Source organism: Geospiza fortis, unplaced genomic scaffold, assembly GCF_000277835.1.
Source record: "Geospiza fortis unplaced genomic scaffold, GeoFor_1.0 scaffold1, whole genome shotgun sequence".
Lineage (NCBI taxonomy): Eukaryota > Metazoa > Chordata > Aves > Passeriformes > Thraupidae > Geospiza > Geospiza fortis.
In genome coordinates, this window is record NW_005054320.1 from 5049754 (window position 1) to 5065657 (window position 15904).

A 15904-nucleotide genomic window follows, 5' to 3' on the forward strand; every position below is an offset into this window, starting at 1 on the left:
TGAGGGAGCTGTGGGGAGTGTGGGAGGGGGCTGAGGGGAAAAGCTGAGCTCATTGCATCCCAACCAGACAACATCAGGCAGGAAACAGATGTGGAAGAAACCACAGAGGGGTACAGCAGCAGCAGAATTAACTCTCCAGCAAACAGGGGAATTTCACACACACAGAGATGACCTGCACCATAAGAACAAGGCATCAAGTCTGAGGTTTGGCTTTATGCACACCTGGTAGCACCTCTTAGCCCAACACCTAGCACACCAAAAAAACACAGGAAACATTCAGCCTTTTTCCAAGTTCTACCTGGCTCTAAGCATATGAAGCAAAGGTAGGTCTGGATTGCTAGCAGCTCCTACACAAAAGACTGGGTAATCTTTTACCATCACAATCCAATTCTTGTAGATGCTGTGTGCATTTCCATTTTAAAGAGTGAAAGTTGTACATGGCTGTGTACCTGAAATCCCAGCTTGAATTTCCCACAGTTAGAAGCACTAGGAATATTAAAATTCCTTTTGATTTAGCTCCTCTCACTTTAACAGCTTTGACTCTTACAATAGCCTCCTCTTACAATACTTTTGTGATATAACCAGAAGCAAGATTGTTCTTTGTGACTGTTTTCTTAAGTAGTTCAGAGTGTCCTGCCCCAGCTAAAGATGGTGCACAAACTTGTGTCTTGTCTTCTCTGCTGGCCCATTCGTCACCAGAAAATTACACTGTTGTTATTACAGTAACTGAGAGCCAGATGTGCAACTCCCACTGACTTCAGCAGGGGCACAATGCATTTTTCTCCTCTGGAAACCAAGCTGGTTATCAAGAGGCCAGAACATGACTCTAATGTTAATCCTTCAAGACTATTATCTGTTAGCCCCATTACACTGATACATTTCAATAAAGTTTGGCACAGTAAAAAGTTTTAGTAAAGGGCCATTAGTACTCACTTCCTTCTGCATGGACACCTATCCATGTCCAAAGTGTGGGCATGGACACTGCTTTCTAGTGAAGTTTTTATATTCCAAAAGATCACTTGCCTTCAAGTGCAGATTCAGTGCTGGAAGTGACACAGGAGGGACTACGTAAAATTAGACAACTTTTCCTCATTGGTATTGCCAGCCATCATTCCTTTATGTCTGATGTGAGCTTGTCCTCATACACGCTGCTATTTAAGCCATTGTTTGATAATTGTGGTGAGGAGGAAGAGAAGTTTATTTTTCCCCAAGTTTCTAGCCCTCTTACCAAAGAAAGACTTGAAAACATAACCCAGATGCACACTGAAGTTTCACAAAACAGAAAGCGGACAAAGAACCCAGCAAAGATTTTATGTGGTGGTTTCTGTGGCCTGAGTCATGATTTTAAATGCTTGTGTGCACTGATAGCAGTCTGCCCCCATAAGAAGTGTGACCAGTGTCTGTGCAGAGACTGCCAGCAGGAAAAGGCCAAGTAGGGTCAAATGTGGTACTGACGAACTGACTTGAAACACAGTAAATTCAACACATCTGAGTGTCTAACCAGCCACCAGACATCTACATCTGCCCATCACCACTGACCTGTGTCAGATCTGAAGGAATCAACTTACAGCTAAAGGATTTGTATCATGTTTTTGGCTCCTGAACTGCTTCACTGTACCTGCTAAAGTCTTCCTATTTGATCATTTTTAAATACTTTGTAGTTCTGCTGCAGCTTTTATTGTATTACCATAAAGTTCTTTCTAAGAGAGGCTTAGATACATGGATCTGGTAAGGGAGACAGCGAGATCCTTGGCTGTCTCTGAAGAGAACCATATCAAGTCATTAAAGAGTTACATGGGAAGAGAGGAAATGCTGATACCTTTAGCAGAATATAATTCTCTCCACTGGAATTTGGCAACATCACAGGGACTAAGGTCCTTACAGAAAGCACAAGCTGCTCATCAGCAACCACAAGCACGTAGGGACTCAAGTTGTGCCTCTCCTCCACAAAGCATCACACAAGTAGCGCAGCACCCCCTAACTGTAAAGGTCTTGTACTAACCCCGAGGGGAAAATTCCAAATTGAATCGTCTTCACTACCCTTGGCCACCCCCTGTGCTCCCTTGGCCAGCACCAGCAAAGCAGGTCTCAGCCTCTCCTTGCCTGTGCAGCTCCAGTCACACACACCGGCACTGCAGGATGGCCTAAAGCAAACCTGAGCACGGAAAGCACAACAAATATGACTCACGTCCTGCCGGGCCCACAGCATCTTCTTTACAGTTAACCCTTCTGGGTACATTTTAAACCTGCTTGCAGAAAGGCCCACAACAAAATGTTTGCTGGACAGCAGCCAAAAAGCTCTCCTGCTCCTCACCACTCTCAGATACCAGGAACAGTCTTAGAACTTCATTGCTTCTCAGTAGGGAACAACCTGAGCCTGCATCCCACCAGTTAAACACACAGCACTGAGAAGAAAACAAAGCAGAGAGAAAGCTATAGCTTCATGTCCCTATAAAACCTGCTGCCTACAGGAGCACTGACTTGTCACTGGAAATAATTCTCAGCAGGACAATTCAACTCCCCCCAAATCAACCATCTCTCATACCCTGAACGCTCTTCTAATTTGGTTGCAAGTTTGTGATGTCCTGGTGACATCTCAACCTTCCTTTTTCCCCAAGACATCACTTCAGCATTCTTGGTCATTTCTATTTATCCTGAGAGTCCTACTACCAACAAAATTAATATCTCTAATACTTTAATTTCTTTTCCCCTTGTCCTGATGAATTGGAACTTCCAATCCAACTTAACTTACACCCTTACCAATAAACCTACAACATCTGAGTCTTTCATTTCTGGATCCCACAGCACTGGGCAATGGGATGTGCTACGGAACAAACAGCAGTACTGCAGAAAGGAAAGGAACTTCCTACTCTCCCCACTGCTCCTCAGCATGGAGAGATAAGTACATTGGAACTGTGAACCATGCCACAAATGAGATTTGAGAAAATGTCCTTACTTCTTGTTATCAAAAGACTATTAAAAAAAAAAAAAGATGGGATTTTTAGGTAATAGATTTTGCTCATCTGGCCTAATTTCAACTGCAGTAAGTATGGTTTTGCCTTTAAAATTCTCCTTGCTGCTTCAAGTGAATATACTGCCTGTGCCCGCCTTCCCTGCGTTGTTTTCCAGTGCTTCTGTAAACAGCTGCAAACAGTTTCTTCACCACAGAGGTCCATGGTAGCACTGGATGGAATTTATCTGTCAGTACCTCACACTGGCAAAGGGACATCAGTTCATTAAGTCTGTTATTTTTTTGACACTTAATTCAATTGCTGTTAAGAGCTATATAAGTTAAAAGATCCGATACCTGTTGCAGACAACCCACGATGCAGATGAATGGCTGGTTTTCCCCCACACCTAAATAAATGCACATCTATAACAGTTCATCTTAGAGATACATTTACTGCCCTTTTCACTGTGCAATGGAAAGTACTCCTGTTATGCAGCCCATCCCTCTGCCAGTGTGGTTCCACACTGCACTTCATCAGCCATGCTCATCAGCAAATGAAAGACCTGATTGTACAGCTCTCCCTGTACAAAGCTAACATTGCTGCTAGAAGTCTTTTTTTTTCCCTTGAAATAACCTGACATTGGTAAAATTGGTCAATTCAAATTGGAACATCATGCTAAATCAGGATCATAATGCTAACATCACGGATGGTAACAGGCATGTATTTATTTTTTCCTCTTGCTAAACTGCAGGTCCTTCTGCTGGCCAAACTCACAACCACTTCTCTTGTCATTCAACCCACCTTAGGAAAAAACGTTCTGCTCCTTCCCTCAGCAAGGACTGACCATTTCAAACTCAGGACTCCCTTATTCTACTGGAGTTACCTCTTGTCTGAGCTACTGTGTTCTCATTCAATACCTGGGAGCATGAAGGTCAAGGGGAGAAGGAGTGAAAGGCAACAGGCAGGGTGGTGAACGTGTTAGCTCAGATGTCTCCTACACCACACACCGTACTCCACCCCATAACCCAGTCTCTGTCCTGTCTGCATCCAGCAGTCCAAGGACAACATGGGAACTGTACTGGAGTCCAGTTCCTCCCCAGAGTCCTCCAAAATCCTAGTCTCATGGACTAAAGGTGGATTTTGAAATCCTGGGGGAGGCAACACTAAGCACCATTCAGATTTCCAAACCTGACTCGCTAAAAGCCTGTTACTCCCTTCCACTGCCAGGCAGATGGGAGAGGGCATCACGACTGATGTCAGGCTGTCTTTGTACAAACGTAGGCAGCCCGAGAATCCCAGCCCAGTCCTTTCCACACACACAGCACTACTCATGCAAGGGTCATGCAGATGCATCACCAAAGCAATCTTCCAACCGTTCATTCATTGTGAGTAACGGGGCAGTGACTCCACTTCCCAGGGATAAATCAGCTCCAGGTTGTCTAACCCTTATCTTTTTGGAAAGGTCTGATTTGCAGTCCGGCCAGTAGGAACAGGGGGACACGCGCTTGGCTTTTCTGCAACCAGAGCGAGAATAAAGAAGCATTTACCATCCTGCCCAGAGCTCTCCAGATACTCCGTCAGGTCGCAGCCGAACGCGCTCGCGGCTCCCTTCCTCTTGAGTTTCTGTTTGGCTCCCTTGTTCTTCATGAGGTTAGTCCCAAAAGAGGTTCACCCCCCTCCTGCCTTGCCCCCCTCCCCCCGGCCTCACGCTGGGCGACAAAATTCTTGCTCTTCTCCTCAGACCACCGCCCGTGTCCCGCTCCCAGGGAGCAACATCGGGGGTCCCGCACAGCGTCCAGCCAGAGAAGTAAACATTAATCCCCACCAGATGTTGGGCTGCTCCTGTGGCAGAAGAAGGTCAGGGCAAGAGGAGGCTCCACAGCCCGCAGCAGCAGCGATCATAGCCTGAGCCCAGAAGGGTTCTCATCAGAGGCAAGTGGGTGGTGGATGGGTGCCCGCATCAGAGCTGGCAAGCTGGGGGCAGGAGATGGTGGGGGGGCGTCTTTTCCCTCAGCGCAATCCCGGGACCCTCCACAGCCACCTTCTGGGTTTCGTCAGTCGCGCTGTCGCCACTTCCAGCAGAAGGCGTCCCAGCCTGGTCGTGCTCCTCTTGGCTGTCGGAGGAGACTGGAAGTTCAAACGGACTAATGAAAAGGGACTGGGGAAGAGTCTGCACAAGGCTCCTCTTTGGCTCCCCCCCCTTCCCCTCCTCCTGCTTTGGACAGTTGGAGGAATGAGAAACCAGCTTCCTGTCCTGACTCCCGCTCAGTCGCTCTCTCCTTTCCCCCGTTTTACAAATCCTAGGATAATCCAGCTCAAAAAAAATGCTGAAAGGAAGTTAGCTGAGGAGGGGGGGCGGAGGACGCTTTTTGGCAGTAAAGTGTGTGTGTGTGTGTGTGTATGTGTGTGTGTGTGTGTGTGTGAGCGAGAGGCTGAGGGAAGGCGGGGAGAGAGGAGTTGGGGGAACAGGACAGAGGAGTTGGGATGGGGGAAGGAAGAGGGAAGATTTGCCCTGGTGCTCGGCAGATAGCGGGCTGCCCGCGAGGAAATCACTGCGGGCTCCGCAGCCCCTGGCGCGGCCGGGCGCTCCCTGCTCTGCAGCCCGCAGCCCGGCAAGGGCCGGGCAGGATCCGGCCAGGAGCGGAGAGACAGGGAACCTCTCCAATAAATCTCTGCCTCTGCTCGCCGAGTCCTTCGCTGCGAGGCGCCTTCCTGCCCTCCAATGTGACTCTGTCACTGCAGGATCTGCCTTCTTCTGCAGAGGTGCGGGATGGAGCTGCTGAAGCGCAAGGAGGGGACCGAGAGTTGGGGAATTAAAGAGAGGGGGAAGGAGGGAAACCTGCAGTTCCCTCCTCCCCGGCAAGCAGAAACAGATGCTGTCCGGGCATCTGAGTTCACATACTTTCGAATCAGCTCCCAAAAAAGGCTCCCCCTGACCAACAATGGGATTTAGATAAGGAGATGAAATGACTCAGTACAGCAAGAAGGGAAATGGGACAGGTCTGCCTCCAGGCCCTGTATCTTGTCTGTGTCATCGCCCCCTTCACCCCATAAACACTTTTCTGCTCCAGTTTTCAGTACACACAGATGTCAGCTCATTAGAGCAGTTCCTTGCAGTTACTTCACATTTTATCCCAGAAATTCAGATTTCTTTACAGGACTGGGTATGCCCACCAGCATACCCAGGGAGGCAAAATTACTTCTCCTAAGGCTTCGCTGACCCCTCTTACTCTGTGCCAAATGTAGCTATATGGGTCTGGGTTAAAAAATGAACAAACAAATGAAAAACAGTATATTACAGCTTTTCACTAAAAATCAGGCCAAAGACAAGGAAAGTAGTTTTGGTTTGGAGAAAAATTGGCCAGGAAATGGGGAAAAGGACACACTTAACCCACCTCCCTTCACAAGCCTTGGTTCTGCATTTTCATGGGGCAGAGGAACCCCTCTGCAAACTCACCACCTCACTCACTTGAGATTATTTTTCAGAGAAATCAAGCTCTGTCTGAGATCTGACCTCTGTCAAAATCAATTCAGGTTCTGTTGGTATGGTGACTTTTTTTTTCCTTTAGAAGTGTTGGATGTTACCACTTCACATATAAGAAAAAACACCAAGGGACCTGGTGATGGACCTTGCCCAATTATAGCTCCGATTGTGCAGTTTATCACTGTAATTATCATAATTATCCCCATTTTACAGCTTGATGCCTGACAGATTGAGGGGAAAGTGATTTGCAGAATGCCATAGAGATGTCTGGCCTGTCACCTCCCTGCCTTCTGCTCCCACTCGCAGGCTAAGGAGGAAAACTCAGCTCTCACCACCAGACCAGTGGTTGTTCTCAGGAACCCTCAGTCCTCATGAAACACTTAGAACTTCCTTGAATTTATTCTGAGCTTCTCACAGCACCTTGATGTTGAGTCAGAGCATGGGATCCCTCCCTGCACCAACGTGCCGCCAAAGCCATCGCGTGCCACGGCGCATCCTGCCCTGCCTGCCAAGGGCTCGCTTCACACAGCTCACACAGACAGCAGGATGCTCAGACCTGTGTGCCCTGCCAGCCCATCGTCCCCCTGTCTGGGTGGCTGGAGGATGCAGCCCTGTCCCAGCCCCCTCAGGGAGGAGGCATGTCCTGCTGCACTCGCCAGCCCTTTCCCACATGGCTGGGTCCCCACACAGGACCAGCGGGGAGAGAACAGGTTCACCATGGTGAGTAACCACACCAAGTTCTTTGAAGCCCTGAACTCCCCTCTGCAGACCCTCCTTCCCTCCCTTCCTGAGCTAAACAAGATGTTAAATCTCACTGTGCTGGTCTCCTCCACTGCTCTACATCAGATGGAGGTCACATCTCTAACAGGGTCTGTGTCCACCTGACCCCCTACATCACACTCCTGCCCCATCTCCATTGCCCTCCCTCATCTTAGATATGGATTCTCTACTCCTCTCTTGCAAATCTATCCAAACAGAATGTCTTCAGAAGAGAATGCCTCCATTTTAAAATAAATAAATAAATAAATAAATAAATAAATAAATTCATTAAATAAAATCACCCCCTGCATGAGTAAAGCTTCCTTATGTCACCAGTGAGGGAGCTCTGACCCCAGGGGCGGGGGAGAACCCTGTGCAGCATGGATCCCTTCCCCTTCCTTGTACAGCCCTGCTCCAAGGCTCACAGTCCCAGAGCATGGGCACTCAGCAGCACTGCTGGGTCAGCACATCACCCTCACCCCGTGGTGTTTATTACAGGCCAGCAGGCATTTTCAGCTGAAAGAACCATTTCTTGGTGCCATGTTTGGAAGCCACGATGGTGGGTCCTGCTGGCTGATAAACACTGCAGAAATTAGGTGCTGCCGTCTCATTTTGGTTATTTGGGGTCTGTGGTCTGCTGCCCTGATCCCAGCCAGGACCCTGGACCCTGAGTATCCAGTGCCAGATTGCAGGACCCACCAGCAGCCATCGCCACCATGGTACCCTAGTGGGGAAAGCAGAGAGACTGCCACCCCCATGACAAGAAAAGCCAGTATTTGAAGCACAAGTAGAGGGAAGAGAAGCTAGAAACAAAACAGGTAATATTCCCACTTTATTCACAGAAGCTCTTTCAGATGCTGTAGGTTTGCTGCCCAGCTCCTCGTTCCCGTGGAGGGAAGAGAACTGGAGAAAGGAAATGGCATGGCAAGCTGGGTGAAAGAGGTGTGTGCTGCAATGAGAGAAAGAAACCATGAGGAGCTCCAGGAGAGCTCTTGCCAGGCAGGCTGGGCTACAGGGGTGGCTCTTCCCGTGCCAGGATAAGGTTCAGCAAGAGGACAGAGGGGAGGTCGCTACAGGAGTGCCCAGGGAGCCTGTGGCCAAGAGGAGGAGAGGAAGAAGGAGGAGGACGAGAAGAAGGAGGAGGAGAAGGAGGAGGAGGAGAAGGTCAGGCAAGGTGAGCGGGAGCCAAACAAGGGAGGCTTTACAAATAAAGCACTTCATATCGGAGCCTGAAATCAGTGCTGAGCCAAGGGATTTTTCTGAGGGAAAGGGCTGATGTTCTCCAGAGAGGAAAAAATACAAAATCTGGATTTGTGCAACCCAGGAGGCAGGGCTCTGAGCTAGCTTGAGCCAGTGTCCCTCCTGTGAAAGCTTCCACAGACAGATTCAGGCAAACCTGGAGAGGAGAAGTTCTCAGGCAAGAAGTATGGAAAGCAAAACGGAATTCAAGGTTGAAACAACTGGAAAAGAAGGGGGACAATTCTCTCCCTCCTAAAAAAAAAATAGAAAAAGAAAAAATTGAGTGCAGAATAGGAGCAACACCGAGCCAAACCAGGGTTCTCATAGCAGCTATCTCTCCCTAGAGATTCCTTCCTCATCTCTGCCAACATATGTAGAGTGTGATGGCCAGTGGCCCCACAGTGCCACAGCCCAAGTCTGAAAGCCATGACAATTACTTTAATTCCCTCCCTTTGAACCTGTAAATATGGGTCAGGATTTTAAGTCAGTTACAAAGGCCTCCCTGCCAGTGAGGGCCACAGGTTCAGGAAGGAAGGTGGGGCACCTTCCCAGCCCGCTTCACTGCTGATCTGCCATGCCTCAGCCGTCCTTCAGCTTGAGAACGGATGTGGTGAGCCAGCCTCGCGTGTGAATGAACACAGCGTGGATGATGACTTTACAGTTCTTTACAGTTCTCTCTGTTCTCACAGACAAGGTATGGGTGACACCAGGAGCACTCCAAGGGCCTGGGGAGCAAGCTTTGGCCATTAGGTCTAAGTATTTCTTCCCCTTCCACTAAGAGCTGGGGGCTGTGGCTGAGGTGTTGCACAGGCTATTTCTGGGCACCCATCTCTCCCCTTCCTGCTGCATTTCCTTCATTGTGTTTGAGCTCTTTCCTATCTGTGGCCTTTAAATCTCCACCGATCTGCCAGGCGCCACTCAGCACAGAGGAGGGGGGGAGGCAGACTCAGAGAGGGGGAGATCTGAACCCCTAAAAATAGCCCTGCCGAGTACGTCTGTTTTCCTGACACAGACGGTTCATTGTTAGACTCTGACACGCCAGTTCACCCTCCCTCCCCACCCCTCAGCATACTCTCTTTCCTCTCCTGCCCCTCTCCAGAGCAGTTTCCTGTCTACTCCCATCTCTGTGGCCAAAGCTGGAGTGTATTGTGAAGCTGAAGGCTGGCCTGGAGCCTTTTGTTTCTCTGAGTACATTTTGGACCACAGACTATGGGGTTGATCCTTGTCACAGGGCACCTACCACTCTTGGTTCCTAATTCCACCCATTCCCAGCCACACAAGCCCTGTCTCCTCAGCTCCCAGCTCCCTTTTTGCCTTCCACCCTCTTGACCTACACCCTGACATACCTTGTTCTGTGTGTCTCTCTGCCCTGTGCAGCTGTTTGGTCAGCTACTTTGCAGATCCCAGCACCTCAGGAACAAATGAAGGAGGCACCCCACACATGGTACCGAGTCTCCTTGCTGCTGGCTGCCTGCCCATGACATGACTGTGTAACCAGGGGCAGGAGGTTTGGTGGTGGACTTGGCAGTTCTGGGTTAACAGTTGAACTCAATTATCTTAAAGGTCTTTTCCAACCTACATGGTTCTAAGTACCCCAGTATAACATGATAATTCTGTACTGACCATACAGAGCACAGCTACAAAATATGCAACTATGTTTTTAGCCAGATTGCCTTCTCTCACTGTTCCCAGTCCTTCCAGAGATGTCTTGGATACAGAAAACAGGATGAGGAACACATCTCCATTCCTAACTCAGAGCACAAACTTGTTTGAACCATGACATTTGCCTAATTCTGTGTTTGTCCAGCATCTAGCACAGAGGATGTCTAATTCTTGACTGGGGACTCCAACTGTTCATTATTTAAACAACATGAAGGCCATTATAGAAAGGCTTCATGTCTCCCTGTGTAAAACTCTATTGGTAGCTCAGTAATATATGACAGTATTGTAAAACAAACATTCAGAGAAAAGAAATCTATCAGACAAGCCACACAGCTAGCAAAAGCTTCCTTCATCTCAGAGGCATGGTCTGAACCTCCTCCCAGCATCTTACCAGCAGGATGACCCATTTGGTGAGGCAGGAAGACCACAAAACTTCCACGATGGAGACATTCCAAAGTCACACAGGCCTTTTTGAGAGCATCCTGCCAGCAAATTTTTGAAAAACTTCGAAGAGACAGCTGGCAACTTTATGCTGAGTACAAGCAAGGTAGTGTGTCACAGAGGGTGATTTCTTTAACACATTGCCTCACTCCAAATATCAACCCTGAGGATTCCCACCAAACCAGGAAATGGTTTTGCCTGCTTTTTTTGTGCCCAATCAGCTAACCAAAGAGGCCCACAGAAATTAAAAAACTTGCTTAAAATGACATTGTGACTCCATAGTACAGCAAAAAGCCCAATCAGCTGTGAACATGGGGAATGCCTTAACCATAAGGCCATTTCTTCTCATGTCTTATCGGTCTGTGAATAAAAGTGATAATCAGAATTTTCAAGCACAGACAGAGTCTCTAGAAGCTGAAAAACTCAATTGGGGAAGAAAATCCTGAAGAGATCTATCTAGTTCTCCCTTCAGACACCCCTTGCTTTGTCACTTTTTGGCAGCTTTACTACCACAGCCTGAGATAGAAGGAGAGTTTCAAGTATCAGTCTCTTCCTCCACATTTGCAACTCACTGGTTTCATGGCAGTTTCCCCAGCCCTCTACCCTAAAAACACTGTTCTAACAGTCATGAAAAATCTGTTGAGCCAGGGGCCTATAATAAAAAAAAAAAGAAACTATTTTGTCTCTCCTGTCCTCAGTTCTGCCAAACAACAGCATTGGTAGCACTCTGTAAAAAACCCCAGGTGCATAACTTCTGATTAGCCCAGCTCACCACCATGCAGAGAACACTGAAACCAGCACCCACTTCACTGCCTGTATTTCCACTTTCAGATGTACCTCCCTTATCATCCTTTCTGCTAATCATGTTGCCACAGAAGGAAGTTGTGGGTCAACATGACTGCATAAAAACAGCAGCCTTGCATTATTTTAATGGTGATTCAAGGCTAAGGGCTGAGAATTAATCTCTGTTGTAAGGGCTAAGCTGGAAGGGGGAAAAGAAGTAGGTTTAGGGGTTCTCTCCAGCAATCACCCATTTTGGTCACTTTCTGTAGAAGATAAGGGCTATTTCATAATAATCTTTTTGTTGTTGTTGGAAATAAAAACCCTAACAAATAGCTCAGGGGATGCTTACTATTTTAGGGATAAAAGGTAGCCTGTTACATGCTATTTTTAAAAGTCACTTAAAACCTGACTTCTTTTATTCTGAGGTCTTCTCTTGATCACTTGCATGAATCATCTATTGTATGAGAGACTTATATCTTGTTTTAGCACAAGTTTTCAACTAAGGTTCCTTTATTTGTGCCTGAACATCCAGCATAAAGATGAAGAATTCTTCCTGTAAAGAATTACCAGCTATGATGGTGGTCTTCAGCCAGGACAGTCTGCTGCTTCTGTCTGTCTGTAACAGGGCAAAGCATGATTTGGTGGCAGGAAGGGGGAAGAGAGGAAATCCAAGTTTGCAAAAGGCACACGTTCTCTTTGCAGACACCTCTAACGAGGGCTGGCAGCTGTGAGGGGTAGAGAGCCCTGGCAGCTGCGTCAGGCAAGGCCAGGTGTTCCTGCATGTGGCAGGCTCTGGCACATTTGTTGTTTCTTATTTCTGCTTGCTGAGCTACATCCCTGTAGGAAATGCTCTGGTGGGTCTGCACAAATGATCTCCTATTGTCTTCTCTGCAAGGCTGATCATATTCCCTCTTCCTTCATGTTTTTTCTTCCTGCCTCACACCACATCTCTCTTCATGGTCAGGCATGCCCCTAGGTTAAGTGGAAAAACAACTTGCCTTTCTACTGTGCTCTCAAATGCTGAAGGTACTGAGCAGGAAAATCAGCTCTGTGGGGAGATTCCTTCTGCCTGAGTGTCCCCTCGCTCAGGATGTGTAAAATTAAATCCCTCCATATACTACCTCAGGAAAAGCCACGTTTCTCCTTTAACATTTCCTTACCTGTGCCCTGGCTGTTCTAGCAGGATTTGTTTTCTGTGGGGATATGCCAAGTTAAGGAGGATGTTTTTAAACTTCTTTAGGACACTTGTTTTCTCTTTTTCTTTGCTTTCAGTAATGTCACCAGCTCTGCAGTGCTGTCAGCAAAATTATTTAGTTTGAATCCTACTGAGTCTCAACACCTCCAATCAAAGGTGGCACAAATTTCTCTTCTTTCCATCACAGGTCAAAAGGGCTTGGCTTGCCTTCGTTCTGACGCCTCATTGCCTAAATCTGTAGCTCAGATTATTTCCTGACTAATGCTGAAGTTAGACTGGGTGTAAATTATAGCAGAAACTACTCAGAAGACTTCAGGCTAAAACTGGTTATATTCTCTTTGTGCTTTGCAATTACTTACTCAGCTTAACAGGCTGCTTTCAACTTTTATGGCTAGTGCAGCATCGTTGTGGCTGGCCAAGGGACATCTAGAGAGCCCTCTCCTGTGTAACTGGGGTGCCTACAGCAGGACTGGTGTCTTTTCTGTAGACTAGCAGAGCGGGTTTGTCATCTTTAGAGTAAGCTTTGGCTGGGAAGCCTGGCTCCCTAATGCTGCCCTGCTATATTTAGACCCTCTTCTGGTGTGCCCACCCAGTGCTGTTCCCCTTGTTTGTTTCCTACCAAACAATGAGACCTGAAAGAATTGCTTGGAAAGGGGCCAAGGCTCTTGCAAACGAAACTGTCAGGCGGCCAAGCTTTGCAATGGGCCCCTTGTAACACGCTGTACTGAGAAATGGGAAGCAATTGTGCCTCTTCACTCCAACCTCCACCATGGGCTTTTTCCCCTTGCTAAGAGCCCTGTGGTGTGGCCCTGCCCCAGGGACTGTCTTTGAGGAGGTGTCAGAGGACACGGGGGGAATGCCAAGAGACAGCAAATCAGGATGGCAAGGAGCAATGTAAGATCTGCTCTGTGTTCTCCCTCACCCCTAATCCTGTATTCCTGCCAGAGTGCATTTTAGCAGCAGGTTGTTCCTGGAAAGCTTTTGCTATCTCTGCCCTGATTGTAGCAGGAGCTGCTCATGTACATATAGGGTTACAGGTGTGGTCAGATGCCCTTCTCCCTCACCCCATGGTTCTTTTCTGCGCTCTTGTGCTGTTTGGCCACTGTTCTCTGCTACAGCAGCACTGGAAGGGGAGAGAAAAGGCAGCCCCAGCCCTACTGGTGTGCAGAGCAAGAACAAGATTACTTCTGCTTGTTTTAAACAAATGGAGCCAAAGTAAAAAACAAAGAGGGGGAGAAACAAACAAACAAACAAACAAAAAAGCCATATAGGGAGAAGAGAGAATGAAAGTCTTTTTTAAGACTAAGAGGTCTGCCTAAACCACAGCAGCCTAAATGATGAGAACCTGGAAATCACAGATTTGCATCCAAAATGGATTTGTTCCATTACCTTAAGTTCCAACTTCGCTGCTTCTTATAGAGCCAAAATATCTCTAGCCAGAAAAGGACGTGTATCCCTGAGGGAGATTGCAGGAACATCCTTCAGCTGGATCAGGTTTGGGTCTTCCTTTAAATCCATAAGCACTAGAGAGATTTTCGTGGGGAAGGAAAAAGAAAAAAAAAGATGCCAACATTTCCAGCTGTGTAAGAAAGGTGCTGAGTACCAGAATGATGGCAAAATTTTCAGAAAGACTAGCTAGAAAAGTACCTGCCTAAATCACACAGACATCTGCTAGTCCTGCCTGAGAAGAGGGGTATAAATCTCTTGGGAGGAGGAGGGCAGGAGTGCATGTGACCCCAGTGCCAGTGTCATACTCCCAGTCCACTGGTCACCCCATCCACACAGTTCTCTGGCCAACTCAAGAAATGCTGGGACAAATCCAACAGTTTGAGTTATATAGCATCTTTTTGTAACAATACCAAGTATTTCCAACTTGAAAATGGAACCAACTTTTAAGAACAGCTTAGGAGACTGCATGCTGTCAGGAAAAATGCAGCTGGGGCAAAAATAATTAGCTAATAATATTTTGAGACCCTGGGCACACAGCACTGATTCATGGGCTTTGAAGGAGAGCAGTCACATGGAGTAACTGTATATGAATGGAGGGTACAGGGAGCTACCCAAGTGCTACAATCCATGTTTTACAGGTAAATCAGTAAAAGGGAGAAATTCATGCATCAAGGAGAGAAATGCATCTGCATTTTAGACTGACCCCTAGCAGACAGGGTCGATAGGATACAGCGTGCAGGACCCTACAGTGTTGCACTTCAACATATCACAGAAGAAAATTTGAGTAACACAAAGGCCTCCAATAAAACTGAGTCAATTGGGAATTGCCTTTGTCTAGGAGATAAGAGAGTTATTAGAAAACCCAGTATGTGTTGGGTTTTCTTGATTGTAATGTTATTGTCACACAGCAACTGCTGTAAATTGCCAGCTCCGGGTGTCAGGAAGTTTCTTGTAAGACTCTCAGATTTCAGGATAAACCACTACCAAAAAAGCTGCAGCAATCATTAGTGCATAGAGAAATTTTAAAGATACAAGCCCAAAAAACTTGTAAAATTTTGGACATCAAGCTGAGAAAAAAAGGCCTGTCTCTGTAGCAGCTCCTGATTTAGTGCACACAGGCTGGACAAGAAATCTGTGATCTTGGTTTGTGTTGCAATAGAGAAGGAGGTTATTTCATACTTGCTGTTTATTGCAGAACACAGATCCACTGTGTTCAGTGACTAAAGATCATTTATGGAGCCTTAACAGTGAACAGGAAATCATATTCACATTTTGCCAAATCACTTTATCATGATGCCATTTTGAAAAGACTGTTCATCTATTTCAGTGGTTGCTTAGGAGATGTGACAGGGATTGGTCTGCAGCCACATCCTTTTCTGACTCTCTAAGACAGCACTGCAGCCCCTTACCTATAAGAAAGCTGCTGGGCAACTGCTTGAATTACCAGGGAGATTTTGTGCTTGGGGTCCTTTTGTGACCTTTTGTGGCAGCACACTCAGGTGGAGGAAGTCCTGAGCTCCAGCTGAACATGAAATGGGAAAGGTTGCCAGCAGGGAGAATCAGAAGAACATGGGTTAATAACATCCTGAGAAGCTCAGGGATGGCAATGAAATGGTTGCTGAGGTGGTGCTAATTGTTTGAGGAACATGCAACAAAAACCTGTGTTTGGTGATTGCAGAATGGGTCCTGTTCTGGGAGGAGCCTCTTGCAGAAACTTCCGTTTAGATGTGAAATGAGTAGGACCAATGGGAGGACTGCTAGGAGTGCAAACATAGCTGGTTTGGGGGTTTTTAATTGTGTTTTTAGCTTTTAAATTGAATGGACCCTCCTTTAAGAAAATGAAGCTGTTTAAGAAATCAATGGGAAATTTTGTGTATTAAAGGCCTAATCTCTCACCAGCAATGTGAGGTAAGTCACCAGTGAAAAAACTAGAAAAGTCTG

The 15904-nt window shown here is 47.0% G+C and overlaps 1 protein-coding gene across 1 annotated transcript in view; it reads right to left on the reverse strand.

Moving 5' to 3' along the window:
* Nucleotides 1-5303, reverse strand: part of ARHGAP31 (Rho GTPase activating protein 31) — a 60810-nt gene extending 55507 nt beyond the window's left edge. Inside the window, exon 1 of the mRNA XM_005420557.2 lies at nucleotides 4499-5303. Within this exon, the coding sequence (XP_005420614.1) occupies nucleotides 4499-4598 (100 nt within the window). The 5' untranslated portion in view covers nucleotides 4599-5303. The remainder of the gene's footprint in view (nucleotides 1-4498) is intronic.
* Between the last annotated feature and the right edge of the window lie 10601 nt (nucleotides 5304-15904).